A 17,302-nucleotide genomic window follows, 5' to 3' on the forward strand; every position below is an offset into this window, starting at 1 on the left:
GGGGCACTCGGTGTCATTCCCCCCCCGCCCCAAGGCGACGTCAATAGTATCCCCGTGACCCTGGGGAAACGTTGCCCCGGGGGGGGCATGGGGGGGCATGGGGGGGCACGTGCTGTCCCCGGGCTCTCCCTCTTTCTCCAGAGCCCTTAGGCCCCGAGTGCCGGGGAAGGGGGGGGAGGACAGTGTATTCAGAGGCCACCCGGAGGCCAAGGAGTCTGTTCCTCACGTTGATGGTCAAAATCGTACCTCCCCAGACCCCCTGACTGAAGGGGTGCCGTGTGGCAGGTAGGAGCTGGGCCTGGAGCCCCGCCTGGCCCGCGAGGTCCTGGGTCCGGAGGTACTTGGCGGCCTGGAGAGAAGAGTCACGTTTGGAACCCAGCACAGACCAAGCATCCGGTCCGAGGACTGGTTGCTGCCCAGGCCCGGTCGCTGGTCCCGGTCCGCCGTGGTGCCGGGGCACAGCCACACCCTCACCCGCTCTGTGAGGCGCCTGTGACGCGGACCCTGACTGGGGCTGGAAGGTCCTCGCGCCCAGGAGCGGGATAGAGACCCGAGGCTCTGAATCTCTCGCCCCATCCGCCCGGCTCTGACCGGCACCTGCCCGCTGGGGGCCGTCCGGGCGGCCTTCGCAAGAGGCGGGTGTCACATGTCGTCCCCTCAGTCCTGACGGCGTCGGACCCGGCTCCAGATGTGCGGCAGTGGTGGCGGGAGGGCCCTGGCGCTGGCCCAGCCGCGGACACTCGTTTCTGGATCGGGAGAGACCGCGGAGCCGCTGGGACGGAGACGCTGCCTTTCCCTTCCCTGTTTTTGTTTCTTTGTGGAGCTTTTTTGAGACTCAATAAATAATGTCAGAAAATCACACACAAAAACCTAAGTACCGTGTTCCCCTCACGCCAGATGAGGGGACGACACACACTATTTTGTCGTATTTGCCTCCAGGGTTTTGCTTTTGGGATCGAGGCAGATTTCACATGTGACCAAAGTGCACGATCTCGGCCCTCACCTCGGGGAGTTTTATTAGACGAGACACCAAGGACCCGGGACTCCGCTCCACACCCAGGGCGCCACGGTCGCCCGGAAAGCCCACCGGGCCCCTTCTGGTCGTGAGTGGAGCCCTGCGGCACGGGGTCCACGGGCATCGCCGAGACCCCTCGTGGTCCTGGGTCTGCCAGTAAACGCAAAGGAGCTGCTCGGCGCTGTTCTCCACCCGAGCAAACGGAAGCGCGTTTTCTTGCCCGTCACCTGTGAGGAGACCGTCCTTCCCGTTTTCGAGGATTATGGCTCAGGCCGCTGTGACCGCACAGGACCGTGCCCTGAACTCTCTTCGTATTAACCACGTTCTTATGTTCTGTATCTTGTGACGTTTGGCATCTCGGGGGCCTGAGGACAGACGCCCCCCAGGGCCAGCCCGTTTTGGGGGTGGTGGACATTTGCCTGGAGCGGGATGTGTGTGCCACACTCCCTCCCCGCCCCCCCCACCCCCGCCCGGGGCCAGGCATCACCACCGGCCACTCCGAGCAGCTACTCCCAGCCGTGACACCGAAGTCACCCAGGGCCAGGTCCCAGGCAATGAGGGCGGCTCTGTGCGCCCTGCCCTGCAGGTCCCTGGCCCAGGCCTTCCCCTCGCCCTGCCTGGTGGCCCTGTGGGCATGGCGTGCCCTCTTGGGAAATTGAGTCAGATCCTTCTTTCAATGGCACTGGTCTCTCCGTGGCATCACGTGGTCACCTGCATCAGCTGAGACGGGGCACAGAGAACTGTGGGCGCGCACGTGTGCGAGGTCCAAAGCGACCGTGCACCTCCCCCTTCTCGCCAAGTTTCTAAGTCCCTCGACGGCACCTGGGGCAGCAGACCAAGCTGGCCAGGGCATGTGGACACGCCCTGTGGCACGTGGCCCGCAGCGGCAGGCCTGGGAGTTTCCATGGAGACCTTGGAAACTGCTTAGTACCTGAACCTTTACGGGCCGGGCCCGTGGTCCCAGCGTGCGTCCCCACATCAGTGACCACTGACCTTTCCTACGGTCCTGTGCTCTGGGACTTTTTATTCTGGAGTTTTCCCTTTCCATCTGAATAACAATGGTAAGTTGGGGGTGGGGTTCCTGCCGGGTTCCCGCAGATCATGCCAGATGCTGTCCACCCGGCTGGCAGGGGTCCCATCCCTCAACTGCCGCCGCGTCTGGATATCTGCCTGTCGCATGGGTGTAGCGACAAGGGCATAGCTTGACCTGTTTTCTCTGGCTGACCGTGCAGCCAGCCCCCAGCCCCCAGCCCCCAGCCCCCAGCCATCCATTAGTCCTGCCTCTTCTGGAATTTGCCGGAGAGGGGATCACACAGTGTGCACTTGTGCCAGCTTCCTTCCCTCCGCCTGAGTCCACGCTCCATCCACGAGCCACACCGGCCGCCGTCGGCGTGTCCCGGCCGCCCCGGGGCTTGCTGTGGGAGGATACACCGGTCTTTATTTATCTGTCTCCCAGTTGATGGCATTCGGGCTGTTTCCAGTTTGGGGCTGTTAGTATTTCTTTCTTTCTTTCAAGTTTACTTATTTTGAGAGACAGAGTGGAGGAGAAGAGAGAGGGAGGGAGAGAGAATCCCAAGCAGGCTGCATGCTGTCCGCGCAGAGCCCGATGCGGGGCTTGAACTCACAGACTGTGAGATCGTGACCTGAGCCAAAACCAAGAGTTGGGTGCCCTCCAGGCGTCCCTGGGACAGCTAGTATTTCTGCTATGAGCATCTTGGGGCAGGTTTTGGTACATTTGTGCATTTCTACTGGCTGTAACCCTGGGAACGGACCGCTCTGTGCCCCGCGGGATCCACCGTGGTCAGGTGGTTGGCCCACAGGCTGTGTCACTTTGCCTCCCTGCATCAGGGCCTGGTTGCCCCGTCCACGGCAAGGGTTGTCATCTGTGCCTTTGGTGGGGACACGCTGTGCCTCCCTGTGCCGTCCCCTGCGTTTCGGTAGCTAAGTAGTGAGATGGGTTTCTTATCAAATGTTAATCGACTCTTCCAGAAAATGCCCATCATTGGCCTTTGTCAGCTCCCTTTGACCAGCTTCAGGGCTGGTCTCTAACGTAATTCTGTTGTAGACGGAGAACTACTCGGTTTGATCTGAAATTTGTGACACTTGTTTTGGGCCAGCCTTCCACATGTGCTTGACGGGGAGGTGTCGCTTGCTGTGGTCTGGGGAAAGTTCTAGCAATGCCGGCCAGGTCAGGTCAGGGGAGAGGTCTGCTCTGGTCTTCTGTCTGCTTTCTCTCCCGATTCCCGCGCGGGTGTTAGTGCCACCGAGGACAGCTGTGGGTCTGTCCCCTGCTCCTCGGTCAGCGTTTGCTTCCTGTATTCTGCAACCCTGTCACATCGAGGGCTGCCGTGTCCTCCCGGTGAGCAGCCCCCTTGGCCTCATGTCACGTCCCCTTCCTCTCTGGCGCATTCTGTTTTGAAGTCTACCTTTGCTGACAACAACATAGCCACTCAGCTTCCACCTTTAACCGCTAACCTGACTCTTGTCGCTGTTTACGACGTGGACAACCCGTGGCTACCACCCAAGTCGATGGATGGAACACGTCCATCTACCTTCCCTGCGCCTCCCCGGGAAGCCGCTGCCCTGACCGCCATTGCACTAGAGCCTTCGTGTGTTCTAGAACCTCATGTAAATGGAGGACTCTCCTTTGTGCACAGCCTCTTTGCTTCAGCGGGCTTTGCCGTTCATCCCCAGTAGTACGTGTGTGATTTGCTTGTGTCTGTGAATATTCCGCCATTTGTTTATTCATTGATGGACGCTTGGATGGTTTCTTGTTTGGAGTTATGATGGATCATGCTGCTTCCCGTGCGTACACGCACACGCGTCTTTGTGTGGACGTGTTTTCGTTTCTCTGGCGCAAATACCTACTAGAACTTCGGGGCCCCAGGAGGCCCCAGGAGGTGTTTCCAGAGGCTTCCCAGCCGTGTGGCCTCGCGCCCCTGCTGACAGCCTCAGAGACACCGGGTGTGGGTTGCACTGCGTGAGTGGCTGTCTCGTCTCTGAAGACCAGGGCTGTTGAGCGCCGTGTCGTGGATTCACTTTTAATGAGTTGTTAATATTTCTTTCCCGTCTGTGACTACAATTTTCATTTCCTTGATGGTGTCTTTTGAAGAAAAGCTTTTAATTTTGATGAAGTGCAATTTATTTACTTTTTTCCTTCTATGGATATTGCTTTGTGGACCCTGCTTACGAAATCTGTGCCTATCCCGAGGTTTTGAGTCTGTACTTCTAGATTTCCTTCTAGAAAGCTCTGTGTTAGCTTTTATGTTTCGGTTTATGACACTTTCCAAGCCAGCTTTTGCACGTGGCATTCGATGAGGGTGGTTCATGATTCAAATCTCCAGCTGCCTCTGCACCATTTTCAGAAAACACTATCCTTCCCCATCGAAACGCCCAGAACGACCACCTCGTACATTCTCCTGGCTTCCGGGTGCTCTAGTCCAACCCTGGCTGCTCCGAGCTGGCTAGAGGCAGAAAGCTGGGTCGTGCCTCTCAGCACAGTTTGGAAGTTCACTTATATTTATTGTAATTTCTGCTACACTGGGAAATGTTTCTGTTTACATGTTCTGTCCCCTCCCATAAAGGAAATGCTAATCTCGAAGGTTATACGTTCTATTTTCTTCCTCCTCATGGCTGCTGCCAAGATTTATATGTTCCAAGAGTTTAATAAATCGATATCAGGCTGCCCATCTCCGAATAAAGCAAGCGCATTGGTTGCCTTCAGGAATCCTGGCCTCCCACGCACCAGCCACAGCGGAACAATCTAGAAGTGCAGAATTTGTCCATGTGGAGGGCTTCTTTGTCCAGTCGGCAGTGAACGTCATCACGTGTCTCGGGGACTGGGCTTTCCTGTGTATTGGATCTAATTTCTGGTTATTTTCCCCTTTCTGGGGAACTGCCCCCCACCCCTCAGGGGGAAGGTGTTTCCCCTTCTGAGACTTTGTGGATCGGGACATGTTTTTGCCCCATTCATTCCAGTGATAATTCACTGGATGTGACACTTGAGTGCTTTCCCTCAACACTTCGGGTCATCATGCTCCCGCCTTGGACACCACGCTGACCCATCCTTCCAAGAAGTATTTCCATTCGCTTCACCATGTTTTGCATTAAAGAATCTAAGGGAGTATCTTCACAGTCGATCCCATTCAGCTCTCTGAGCCCTTCAGCGTGAGGTCCGAGATCTTCTCTAATTTTCTAATTTTTAAAAACTGCCTATTTGAACATTCCCCAGTCCTCGCTTCCCACCTCTTCCCACTTGGACCGCCCCTCCACCCCCCGACGTGGATGCCAACACTCGAATTCTCCGTTTCATCCTTTTCTGAGCCCGAGGGGAGACGTCTTCAAGCTGACCCTGCAGCCCGGCTTCGGCGCGTGTCCGTAACCGCCCGCCCGCCTTGCTGATGCTTCTCCTTTTGCAACCTCCATGCCGTGTTTCCGGCTGTCTGTCCTTTCTACTTACTGATTCTGGCTTCGTGTCGTTACATCAATCCTTCCCTCTTTGAACTTGGGAGTTTTAGGTTAATGGGCCCAAGAGGACATCCTTGTCGGTCCTCGTTGGTCTGGTGGGCGCGGCGCGGTCTGCCCGGTGCGTGGCCCTGTCCCTCCGATGTCGTTTTCCCTGTTACTTGTCTCCTGGACCCGAGAGTCGTGCCGCACGCGAGCACGTGCGCGGTGCGTTCATCCGGACACGCACGTGTGGAGGGACTGGGGGTGCTGCGGTGGGCTCACACGGACCCGCACGGCCGGCCACACCGGAGGCAGGGCCGGGGAGGGCGGGCGGCAGGGTTGCGCTCTCCCCAGCCCGCTGGGCCGGGGCGTCGCAGGTTGGGGACGGGGGGTGAGCTGGTGCCTGCTCCCCCCGCCTGGGCTCTCGTGCCCCGGCTGCACCCCGCCTCCTTGAGCAGACGGTCCAGAGCGGGCGTCTCCCCCGGTCCCTTCTCTGACCGTGCCGCTCCTGGGCCAAGCCTGCCTGCAGCCCGGGGAGCCAGCCCCAAGGCTTCCGCTCACGCTGAGATGGGGGCCGACACGCTGCCCGCCTGAGACCGGACCCGGCACCCCTCTCCGGTGGGCTCCCGCCCCAGATGGCTCCCACAGTCGCTCCGCCACCGCCCCCCTCCCAGGCTCGGCCTCCCGCCTGCTCTGGCCACCTCCGTCTCAGCACGCAATGATGAGGCCCTGACCCCACGGGGCTCCCTGAGTTCTTACCCACAGACCATGTACAACAGACTGTGAGTCCCATCAGTTCCTTGCTCGGAAGCCCTGGTGACCCGCTCCTGAGTCCAGACCACACCCCCCTCCCCCACCCCCCCACCCCCCTCCCCGTGCTACCCCCCGGGTCTGTCAGAGCCGACCTTGCTCCTGGCCCCGGGCTCAGCTGTCTCTGTCCCGGCCGCTCCGGCCTGTGTAGCCTCCTGCCGTTTCTGGGTGGTGCTGTGGGTTCAGGCCCCCCACGTGCTATGCCCCTGCTGGAACCTTCTCCCGTCTTCCACTCCCCACTTTGTTCCTGTCTCTGCGCAAATGTCACCTCGGAAGCTTATGTTGGCCTCTGCGTCTGAAGGAGGCCCGCCCCAAATTCTTCCCAGTTTAGAAAATGACATGGTGTTTGTAGGCCACAGCAGGTGAGGTTTCCAGGTAAGTAAGGGTCAGGGGCGGCCAGGGTGGCGTCCAGGCTGGTGGGCCGGAGAAGGGGGGTGCTGGCAGTGACAAGGCATGGGGCCAGCAGGTCAGGGTCCCCAGGGGCTCAAGCACATGGGAGGCGAGCTGGACGCTATGTCGTTAGTGAGGGGATGCTACTAGGGAGAGAGGAGCCCCTGACACCGGCCCGGGAAGGTCACATCAGCGAGTGTTTGAGAGGGGGCTGGGCACCGATCTCCAAGCCCCCCCGGGCTACTCAATGCGGCTGAGAAACCCCGTCCTGGGCAGGGCCTGGACTGTGGGGCTGCCGGGGCACTGAGTCACAAGGTCACAGGAGGCTGCAGGGGGGCGGGGCGGGGGGGCGGTCCTTGAAGCCACGGAAGGATGGCAGCTTGTCTCTCTGAGGGTGGAGGTGGGGCGACTTGGACTTGACTGGGCAGGGACGGACTCCGGGTCCCAGGGACACCCCTCCCTGCAGTGAGCAGGCCGCTCCCTTGCTGAGCACGCTGCACTTTATCTGAGTGTGGAAACAGTACAGAGGGAAGGCCCCCCACCCCACCTTCTGCCTCCGGGCCCCTCCCGGGACTCGCTTTCCAGGCTCCTCCTGCAGGGTCCAGGGAGGGGCAGGGTCACTCCGGGCAGCACGGGGGCCGTCCTGGCAGGAGAGAGGGTGAACAGTCTGAGGGAGGTGGCAGCCAGCCGGAGGGCAGCAGCCCCGCCCACCTGGCACCGAGGACCCGAGCCCCCAGGGTCCCCGTGCATCCAGCTGGGCCACGAGCCCCGGGCACGAACCTTTCCCCAGGATGCTGCTGCCAGGTGCCCCCGGCCCTGATCCTTTCGCCCACCCGATCCACCCTCCTGCCCTGCTAACCCCTGACTGGGGCCTCCCTGGGCTCTCCTGGCTCCCCTCCACGTGTCTCCAGGTTTGCCGGGCCCCCCAAGGCCCAGGAACCCCCACTCGTGTTCTATCCCAAGCCGCTTCACCAGCTCCTGAGCCATCTGTCCGTGCTGCACCCCCACCTCCCAGCAGCCCCCCGGGAGCTCCTCCTCCCCGAAGGTGGGGGCTCACCCGTTCCCCCCAGGGGTCCGGGAGGCTCACTCCCTTTCAGCCGAGGGCTGCTCCTCTGACCAAGGGCGCCAGGGTCACCTGAGCGGAAGGGGGTGTGCTGGAACCGGGGTGCGTGTGGTCACGGTCTCCCTTCTCAGGGACCCTGTTCTGACTGAGGGGAGGTGGGCACCCGACCCCAAGCAGGCACGTGTCGTTGGGTCAGTGGCTAAGGTTAACTGAGGGGGGCCTCGTGACGGCACCTACAGCCTTGTCCACGAGGCTGGGTACAAAGAAGGGTATTTATCCCAAAGGCAGTGTCTGGGGCACTCTGACGGACCGTGGGGGGCAGGGCTTCCCGCAGGGGAGCCCTCTCCCCTCCCAACGCCCAGCCCAGGGGGTGAGGCAGGACCCCACAGTCCTGCCCATGGGCGGCACCACAGCCCCACCCCATCCAGGCCCACGAGCTCTGTCTCCCCTGATCAGCCTCCCATCCATCTCGGCACCTGAGCCGTGACCAGCGCCACGGCCCCAGTCGGATGGACGAACGCGTGACAAGGTCATTAGACCAAGCCTCCTGCTGCATCAGAGCAAGGAGAGAGGGAGCACGTGGGAAGGACAGGAGGGAGGGGACGGCAGGGCAGGAGGTGGCCCTAATCTTGGGCTTCCCGGGAGGAAGGGGAAGGGGGCCCTCTGAGGACCCCGGGGAAACCAGGCCGCGTCCAGTCCTGCCTTAGCGACCTCTGTGTGGGCTCAGGGGCCCTGCCTCCGCACCCCGGCCCAGGGAGGGTGCAGGGGATGCCGGGGCCACACGGAACTCCCAGCCGGGGACTGGGAGGGAGCTGCAGTTGCCCCCACACCCCCCGCAAGGGGGCCAGTACCTCCGTCCTCAGGGTGGGGGCCGTCTCGTCCTCCTCTTCCAGGGAGCCAGGCCTCACCGTGAGAGCTGGGGTGTCCGAGGGCCTGCAAGATGGGCCTGGGGGGCCTGGCGCTCTCATGGTGGAACTTCAGCACGTGAGCTGGGGAGAGGGGTGGAGGGGTGTCAGCAGGGCAGGGGGTGGGGCAGGGGGACTCCCCGCTCACTTCCCCCGGATTCACTGGGGCATGGCCAGTGCCCGCGGTCCCTTTCGGCCCGGCTGGGGTGAGACAGAGGCCGCACGGGGGTGGGGGTGGGGGTGGGGTGGGGGGCTCTGGCACCCTCGCGAGGAGGCCGCACCACTCACTCTGGATGGCAGACTCGCAGGCCTGGTTCACGAGCTGGTAGATGGTGGCCAGGGACTGCGGCTCCCCCTGCAGGGCAGATGGGCCGTGTGGCCAAGCGCCGCGCCCAGCGGCTGTGGGGGCCGGTGCCTCCTGCACACCCCCAGGAAGCCTGGAGCCTGGACAGGGGCCTCACTCACCTTCTCTCCTCGCTCCCCTTTGGGCCCCGGCAGCCCCTGAAATAGAGGAAGAGGAGAAAAGCGGGTCAGCACGGAGAAGTCAACCCGCCTGGACCCTGTCCCGGGCCGGGAGAGGGCTGCATGCTGGGGGCCGCCGCTCCCGGGGAGCTGGCAACGCAGAGTCCCCCGCAGCTGGGACACGGGCCCGGACTCCAGCTGGGCCTGCCCGGGGCCTGCCTTCTTCCACCTCCCAGCTGAGCCCTTGCCTAGCTGTGGGACCAGGCCTGCCCCACACCCTGGGGCCCCCAGGCCCGCCCTGTTCCCTGGCCGTTCCCATCTCGGGCTCCCTCTGCTGCAGATCAGTTCCAAACCCAAGCTTCCAAAGTGGCCCTGACTGGGCGGGAAGGAGGCATTTACTCAAATTTGCTCCCCCGCCTCCCATCTTTGCTGAGCGGCTGGCCGGTAGGTGGGAAGGGGACTTACCGTGAGCCCCACAGGCCCCGGGAGTCCTCTCTGCCCTCCGGAGCCCCTGGCCCCCGCCGTGCCCTGGAAGCCCTGCAGGGGTGCAGAGGGTGTGGCCGCAGCCTCCCCCGCCCCCCCCCCCCCCGGGAGGACGTGGGTCCTCCTCCCTCCAGCCTTGGCTCCCTGCAGACTGGGTCCCTGCCTCCTGCAGGCCAGGCCGGGCCTTCTCACCCGCCTCAGAGCTTGTCCAGGCTGAGTACCTAGGGCAGAGGCCCTCCCACCCCACCCCACTTGGCACTGGCCGTCTCGAGTGTGACCACTGTCACCCCCCACCCCAGGGACAGCTCCCCGGCACTGAGCCCAGCACAGACCCCGGAACCACAGGCTGGGGAGGGGAGGTGCCTCTGAGCGAGGCCACAGAGAAGGAGAAGACGGCCCCGGTCATTTCCCCGCCGCCAGACTCACGCGTCCCCCCTCCTTCGGCCTACCCGGGAGCCCGGGCACTTTCCTGCCACGCGGACCGATAGTGACTGGGGCCGTGCTAACATGGCGTTTCCGACCTGCCCAGCGGAGGTGAGGAAGACCCTCGCCTGGAGCCGCCCCTGGGCACTCGTGCGCCCTGCGGAGCCCCACCAGGTTCCAGCCCAGGAGAGAGAGGAGTCCCCGGGTCACCTGCGGGGGCGGGGGCTGCAGCCACAGGGCAGGCTCTGACCTGTTCGGCCCTAGGAACTGGGGGGGAGCCTCTCAGGAGGACCTACCCTCGGGCCCGGAGGTCCAGGCAGGCCAGCACTCCCCTCCAGACCCCTCATTCCCTGAAGACAGAGGACAGGGCAGGCTAGGGCAGGGGGTGGCCTGGTGCCCCCACACGCCCCTCCCGCGGTGGCCCACGTCACCCCCACAGACAGAACCCAGCACCCAGGGACCCACACCTGTGAGCGGGGGGCAAGGCCAGCCAAGCTCAGGGCCTGCCCCCAGCCCCTGGCAGTGACCACCCTCCCCTCCCCGCTGGGGAGGCCCCTGCCCCCACAGTCTCTATCTGAGATTCACCCCCCCACCGCCCCCCCCCCCACCACAAGCTTCTCTCCCACCTTAGGTCCCTGGAGGCCGACCTTCCCGGGAGGGCCCTGGTGACCAGGATGGCCCTAGAAGGAACAGAGACAGCTGGCCAGACTGAGGCCCCATCCCGGAGACCCAGGTCCCCAGCCCGTGCCCTCCCTGCCCACACACCCGGAGGGCATCTGATCCCACTACCTGCAAGCCCGGGGCTCCGTGGTCCCCCTTCTCTCCTTTGACCCCTGGCGGACCCTGGAGAGGAAAGGGACTCAGTCTGTCCCAGAGGAGGGGGGAGGCAGCCGGGGGGAGGGGGAGGGGAGGCAGCACCTACCACAGGCCCCTGCACGGTTCGGCCCTGGGTCCCTGGCGACCCCTGCTGACCCCCGGGACCCTCAGGTCCCATCTGTCCAGGTGGCCCGGGCTCTCCCTGCAGGCACAGGAGAGGGAGGGGCTAAGAAGGCCTCCACCGTGCCCTCAGTGGCCCCCCTGGCCCTCCAGCTGACCGTGGCAGCCAGACCCAGCCCTACAGAGATGCCCTCGCCTCACCGCCCACCCCGGGAGGGGTCGTGCTGGGACCTGCTCGACAGCCGGGGACTGACCCCGGCCACTTCTCCGGGTCACAGAGCAAGTGACCCCATTCTCCCTTCCTGACCGGGAGGGGTACAGAAAGCCCTGTGGCAGAGCCGACCTGGACAGGCCAGTCAGAGCTCTGACGGCCCAGCACTAGGCTCTGTCCTCGCTGGAGTGTGCCGCCGGATCCCTAAGGGCCAGGGACAAACTCTTCTTCCACCGTTTGAGATTCCAGGGCAAAATCAATGCTTTCAAAGAATTTTTGTGAATTTAGCATATAAGTGTACCAAACTCCCTAAAGAAAACTGCAGACATTCTCATGTCTGAATATCAATGAGAAAATCCTAAGTAAAACGTCAGCAAACAGAACCCTGCAGCACACGAACGGGGGACAAGTACTCGGTTTAACGGGTACAGGAAGGGTTCAGTGTCAGGAATGCGCAAAAATCATTCGCCAAACTAAGAGCTCCAGGAAAAGGAATTATTTGGCTGTGTCCGGCTGAGGCAGCGCCAGATCTTAATATCCACCCTTGATTTTCTAAATCTCCTAATAAACAGGGACACCCAGAGGTGACTGTCACACAACAAAACCTATCTGTCCCCGCGCCAGCTCCACACCAGCGGGGGGCACACCGGTCACGACGCAGATCACAGACATGCGGCTAACGTCCATAATCTGTCGAGTGCTCCCAAGAATTAATACGAAAAATAACCCAGCGGCAAGGATTCCAAGGACATTTGTCAAGGGGAAAACTCCAGCAAATTCCAGCAACTCCCACAGGGTGTTGGAGCTCCTGTAGGAGAAATGCCAACACACTTCACCTGTCAGATTGCTCAAGGTCAATGACGTTCGCGATTTCTGGGGTCGGGGGTGGGAAACTGGCCCCTCACTGGGGAGGGCACTTGGCTTCTGGCTGTGGGGCTCCACCCTCCGGCCCCACAGGACCCCCCACAACTCACCCTGGGGCCTGGGAAGCCCTGTTCTCCTGGGACTCCGTTCCTTCCGGGGAGGCCCTACCAGGACACAGACCGGGCTGAGCTTCCGCGGCGCCCACCCGAGGGCCCCGCAGCACTGCCCCACGGGGACTACAGTCCCCCAGTTCAGGTGGGGGAGGGGAGGGGTCTTCCAGGGCCAGGCTTAGCCCGCCCTCCCCGCCGCCCCCCACCGCCCACAGCCGCCGGGTACACCAGACCAGTTCTGGCAGGTCTCCGTTCAAATTGCGGCCCCTGCCTGGTGCGGTCCGTGGACGGCCAGGCCAGAGCCCGTGCGCTTGAGCGACGCTCCCGCCACACGGGCCCCGGAGCCTCGGGGCTGGCAGGGGTGCGGGCCCCGCCCCACGGTGGGGGTCCCACAGCGAGAGCACCTGGGACGGAGGCCGCCCACATGGCTGCGACTCACTGCCAGGCCACATCGCACCCACCGGCCACCACCAGCACGGTGCCGCAGACTGACTGGGCCCCCCCCGCCCCCCCCCCCCCCGCACCCCAGGGTTGGCTCAGGGGAGGGAAGCAGAGGGAAGGAGAGGCTGGCTGGGAGGGGTCTCACGAGGCAGGGGGATGGGGCCACTGGGGGGCTCGTGAGAACATCCCATCTTGGCGCAGGCTGGCTCGGCTGCTCGGCGGTGTGAGTGAGGGGGCAGCGGGCTTTGCCAGGAGCCCAGGTCACCCGGGGAGCCGATGATGGACTCACCGGAGGTCCCTGGGGCCCCGGGGGCCCCGGGATCTGCGAGGAACAGGCACAAGAGGAAGAGAAGGCAGGGCAGGTCTCTCCATCCTTCTGGGAGGAAGGAGACCCCACTCATTAAGTGGACCCCCACCTGTTCCTGTCTGACCTAGAGCTCGGACAGCCAGACAGCTGGGTTCCAGGACGCCGGGGAGGCTGGGAGTGAGGGGTGGGGAGCTGGTCCCTGGTGCCCCCCCCCCCCCCCCCACTGCCGGCTGCCCTGCATGGGCCCTCTCCCAGTCCCTCCCAATCCCCAGCATGCCCAAGCCCCGTGTGGGTACAGTGTGAGGAGCCCTGCCCACATCTTCATGGTGCGGAGGCTGCCCGAGTCTCTGGCAGTCCCTCTGGCTTTGCTGGATGAGCCCCTTCCTTCCTGGCCAGCTGTCTACACCCCAACTGTGCCCACAGAGAAGGGAAGTGGCCCCCGAGTACACAGCAGTGGCCACCCCCGCAGCTGGCGGCTTCCTGACGCACTCCAGCCTGCCTTGGCCTCCGGGGTCTCTTGCATTCAGCTGCCCAGGCCTCTGGCTCTGACCAGAGACCACCTCCTCCAGGAAGGCTGCCCTGCTTTCTCCCGGTGCCGTGCTGATGCGCCTCCTGTCTACCTCCAGACTCTGCGCCCTTGGCAGGCACTGGCCCACCTACCGATGCAGGGAGCTCACAGCACGTGTCTTCCTCCGCCCAGGAGTCATTGCACACGATCTGCAGCATCTGGAGCTGGAACTATAATGCAAAGCAGGGTCGGCCAGATACGGTTGTGGTCTCTGGGGCGCCCCCTCCAGCCCGGTGCAGCAGGACGAAGCCCATGCTCACCGTGGCTGAACTGCTCCGGGGCCCGCGGGCCTTGGCCAACCGTCCCAGCATGACGAAGCCAGTAACAGGTGGGCTGCCTGCCTCCCCCATGGGCCTCTCAGCCACCTTCCGGCAGTCCACATAGAGCCTGACCTTGGAGCGGCCCACAGCCACATGCACCTGCCAGAGAGACACCACCAGGGGTTCCCCCTGCAGCCCCGCGGGGGTGAGCACCCATCTGTGCCTGCAAGGCCAGGCCAGATGGGGAAGAAAGAGCCCATTTACCTGGGGGTCAGGATCCTGACTCCATCCTGGGTCGAATGGGACACCCCCTCACTGGGCCTCAGTTTCCCCTTTGTATAATGAAGCAAACTACACGTGTTGCAGACCCCTCCCAGGGATTCCTGGGACCCGGGAAGGGTTGGGATGCTCTCTGACCCAAACTAAGGCATCTGTCATCGAGGGGATCAGAGGGACAGAGGCTTGGACAGGACAAGATGACTTTCGAGGAAAGTGGGAGGGAGTGGGGGGCAGCGGACGGTCTTAGAGAAGTGCACTTTGGTCTTTCGGGAACCTTCCAGCACCTTGTGGAAGCTTCCAAAGAATATCCTCCTCACTTCGGGCAGGTCAAAGGTGACCTCTTGCAAGGTGGCCCTGGGGTCGTGGGTGAAGTAGGTCAGAGACTTCCTGCCGGCTGCAGGGGAGGGGTGAGGGACATGTGAGACCCCCCCCCCCCCCAAACAGAACAGGACAGCCCCACGACAGGGCAGCATGCAAAGTCAAATGCACCCCAAGCCTTGGGGACCCGAGCTACAGACATGGCCCCTGTTTGGGACTCCTGCCTCCCGGTGACGGCGGCCCCCGGCCTGGCCTGCAGGCAGGGTTTCTCAGGACCCACAGCCCAGGGCCCACCACCCTGCCTCTGGACTGACCGTCCAGCAAGACCCCCAGGACGGGCTGGGAGTGCTCGGCCGTCATCTGCCACAGCGCAAAGGTCTCGCGGGGTGTCTCGGGCAGCAGACGCAGGAGGAAGACAACTGTGTGTTCCGGTGGGAGGGCGGCCAGGTGGACGTCACTGTTGGGACACAGGCGGGGGCCGCTGCAGGCCTGGGAGGAGACGGGGTCCCGCCATGCAGAGACTGCAGAGAGGGTTCTGTGATGGCGCTGGGCCCCTCCTGTCTCCATTCCCCAACAGTAACGAGGGGTATACAAGGGACAGAAGTGCCCCTGGGCTGGTGGGGGCTCAACAAGACGGGCCCTGAGGACGCAGCCCACAGCCCCCTGCGCCCTGAGGCCTGGCCGGGATGGAAGGCCCTGCCACAGCCAGTGTTCACGACAATCCTGGGCAGGGTCCGCCAAGACCCCATTCTCCAGGGTCTCTGCGTGGGTGGAGAGGAGGCAGGTCAAGGAGGTTCAGCAGGAGGGTCTCTGGGCCCGTTCCCCGGGGTCAGGAGCCCACAGGCAACCTTGCCCTCAGGAGTCGCTCCCACTGACCTGAGCTTGTTGGGAGGGGAGTGCTCAGAGGGGTTCTGTGCCAGTGCTGGGGCTCCCAGGGCATGCTGAGGGCTGGGGAGGGCAGGGAACAGGCTGTGATCACCCAGTGAAACTGTTCCTAGAGGCCTCCAGCCTTGTTCTTTGCCCTTCATTTGCTCTTAGGATAACCAAGAACCCCAAAGACCCAGCCCTGCCCATTCCTGCGGTTCTTTAAGTAAACTGACCCCAGGGCCTTGGCACAGGCTGTTCCTTCTTCCTGAGTGCGCTTCCTTTCCCCATTGTCTCCCTGCCCTTACTTGTTTGCCACTTTCTTGGGGAGTCTTCCCGATCCCATTACAGGGAGGGACCCTTTCTACACTTAGGAGCCCAGAGCCCCATTTGTGGCAGCGATCATGTGGGCGGGGGGCACCTGTGCTGGGTGACCTCACCTGGGGTGGATGATCACATCTGGAGTGGGGGCCACCCCAGCAGAAACATCTGCCCCCACCTGTTGGGCTGTGAGCTCCAGAGGGCAGACAAACATGAAGCGCCCAGCGTGAGGGCCCTGGGACAAGGCTGTCATTTGCAGAAAAGGGGTAAATCACAGGAGAGCTGCCCCCACAGTGATTAACAACGGTGGTGGCATCCAGGGAGGGTTTGCTCTGAGAGTCGGAGCGTAAGCCTCGGGCTCGAGCCCCACACTAGAGCTTGGACAGGCGGAAAAGCCAGGCTTTGGCCACCCACACAAACGTGAAACCTGTATGCCGCCTAAAGGAGAAGTTAACACAGGAACAGATCGGGGCCTGGGTGGCACAGGGAAGCCATGAGTTCAGGGGTGAGGCCGCGGCCGTGCCTGCTGCACCTGCTGTGCCCGCCGGACTGGGGAGAAAGCCCTGAATCTTAGCAGCGTTGGCCGAGTTTTGCAAAATTATCTATTTTGTATTTTTCAAATTTCCATTACAAAGCATACAACTGCGTTGACGATTTACAACATCCTAACTTAAGAAGAGGTTTTGCTGTGTGTGTCACAGTTGTGATTTTGATTCAAGATCTCTCCACAAGCAGGGGAGGGCGGCTGTTAGACGTCAGGAATCACGCGGCCTTTTTCGTGCTCACATAGCAGCCGCTTGCTAAAACCAGGCATCTGCCTGACCGGAGCCCACACGGGAGGCAGGGCTTCCCAAGGAGACAAATGGGGGCCACTGTGCGGAAGTCTGCAAGTCTGATCGATGCCCGGGCCACACGGAACAGAACCCACTCGTGGCCTCATTCCACCCATGCAAGATTTGTTCAGTTGGAAAACCCTGCTCGCCGGGGGGGGGGGGGGGGGGGTGGGGTGGGGGGTGGACGTCCGCCTGGTTGGCTCCGGGGGACCGAGCGGCAGGACCTCCCCAGGACCCACCCCCACTGTGCAGCTGCCCCCCATCTCGGGCCGCGGTCTGTCCCCTGTCCTCCCACCTGGCCCGGCGCGTCAGCTGGGCATCCTTGAAGAGTGTGAAGGTCCTGGCGCGGCCGAATGCCGAGGGCTCCATGGCGACGCCGCGGATGGACGCATACTCCTTTTCCACCAGACCAAAGGCCGCCATGAGGTCAAAGCCTGGGACAGGCAGCAGCACCAGGGGACGATCAGAGACGAAAGGTGAGGGCCGGAGGGGCAGGACGCAAAGAGAAGGCAGCAGGAGTCAGGGGAGAGGAGAGGGGACGCAAAGACAGGACGCCCATCGACGGGAGGAAGGTGATCAGGGGGCCCACAGGTGGACGCGTACTCGGGGCACCCACCCGCCGGCCTCCCCCTCTGGTGCACAGCCCCCGACCTCCTGGCAGAGGCGAGGGTGCACAGGGGTGGGTCACACTGCCCGCCCGGGCCCGGCGGGCTCCCAGCGTCTGCACCTTCTGTGACGCTAAGGGCACAAAGTGAAGGGGAAATCTTATTTGCTGGGTGCTCAGCGCAGCCACAGGCCTGGGGCAGGAGGGGGGGCAGGACAGAGAAGCCTCAGCGCCCCGCCAGGAGTGGCCCCGCCTCGCAGCTCATGGTGGCCCCCGAGGGACGCTCGGCCCTGGAGACACAGGCCTCCACCACCCCCGCTCTGCACGCCTGTGCCTGACCACAGGTGGCTCTCACGTCGGCCCCAAGTCTGGGAGCGTCTCAGACCCAC

The 17,302-nt window shown here is 63.0% G+C and overlaps 1 protein-coding gene across 1 annotated transcript in view; it reads right to left on the bottom strand.

The window, feature by feature from the left end:
• Window positions 1-7,143: 7,143 nt before the first annotated feature.
• COL20A1 (collagen type XX alpha 1 chain) overlaps window positions 7,144-17,302 on the bottom strand; it is a 31,362-nt gene continuing 21,203 nt past the window's right edge. Inside the window, exons 20-36 of the mRNA XM_043553482.1 lie at window positions 16,605-16,743; window positions 14,606-14,748; window positions 14,258-14,367; window positions 13,695-13,853; window positions 13,527-13,604; window positions 12,849-12,935; window positions 12,119-12,172; window positions 10,920-11,015; window positions 10,787-10,840; window positions 10,624-10,677; window positions 10,294-10,347; window positions 9,557-9,628; window positions 9,095-9,130; window positions 8,918-8,984; window positions 8,576-8,713; window positions 7,719-7,796; window positions 7,144-7,304 (exon numbers count right to left, since the gene is read on the bottom strand). Of these exons, the coding sequence (XP_043409417.1) occupies window positions 7,279-7,304; window positions 7,719-7,796; window positions 8,576-8,713; window positions 8,918-8,984; window positions 9,095-9,130; window positions 9,557-9,628; window positions 10,294-10,347; window positions 10,624-10,677; window positions 10,787-10,840; window positions 10,920-11,015; window positions 12,119-12,172; window positions 12,849-12,935; window positions 13,527-13,604; window positions 13,695-13,853; window positions 14,258-14,367; window positions 14,606-14,748; window positions 16,605-16,743 (1,445 nt within the window). The 3' untranslated portion in view covers window positions 7,144-7,278. The remainder of the gene's footprint in view (window positions 7,305-7,718; window positions 7,797-8,575; window positions 8,714-8,917; window positions 8,985-9,094; window positions 9,131-9,556; window positions 9,629-10,293; window positions 10,348-10,623; window positions 10,678-10,786; window positions 10,841-10,919; window positions 11,016-12,118; window positions 12,173-12,848; window positions 12,936-13,526; window positions 13,605-13,694; window positions 13,854-14,257; window positions 14,368-14,605; window positions 14,749-16,604; window positions 16,744-17,302) is intronic.

This window comes from Prionailurus bengalensis, chromosome A3 (genome assembly GCF_016509475.1).
Source record: "Prionailurus bengalensis isolate Pbe53 chromosome A3, Fcat_Pben_1.1_paternal_pri, whole genome shotgun sequence".
Classification (NCBI taxonomy): domain Eukaryota; kingdom Metazoa; phylum Chordata; class Mammalia; order Carnivora; family Felidae; genus Prionailurus; species Prionailurus bengalensis.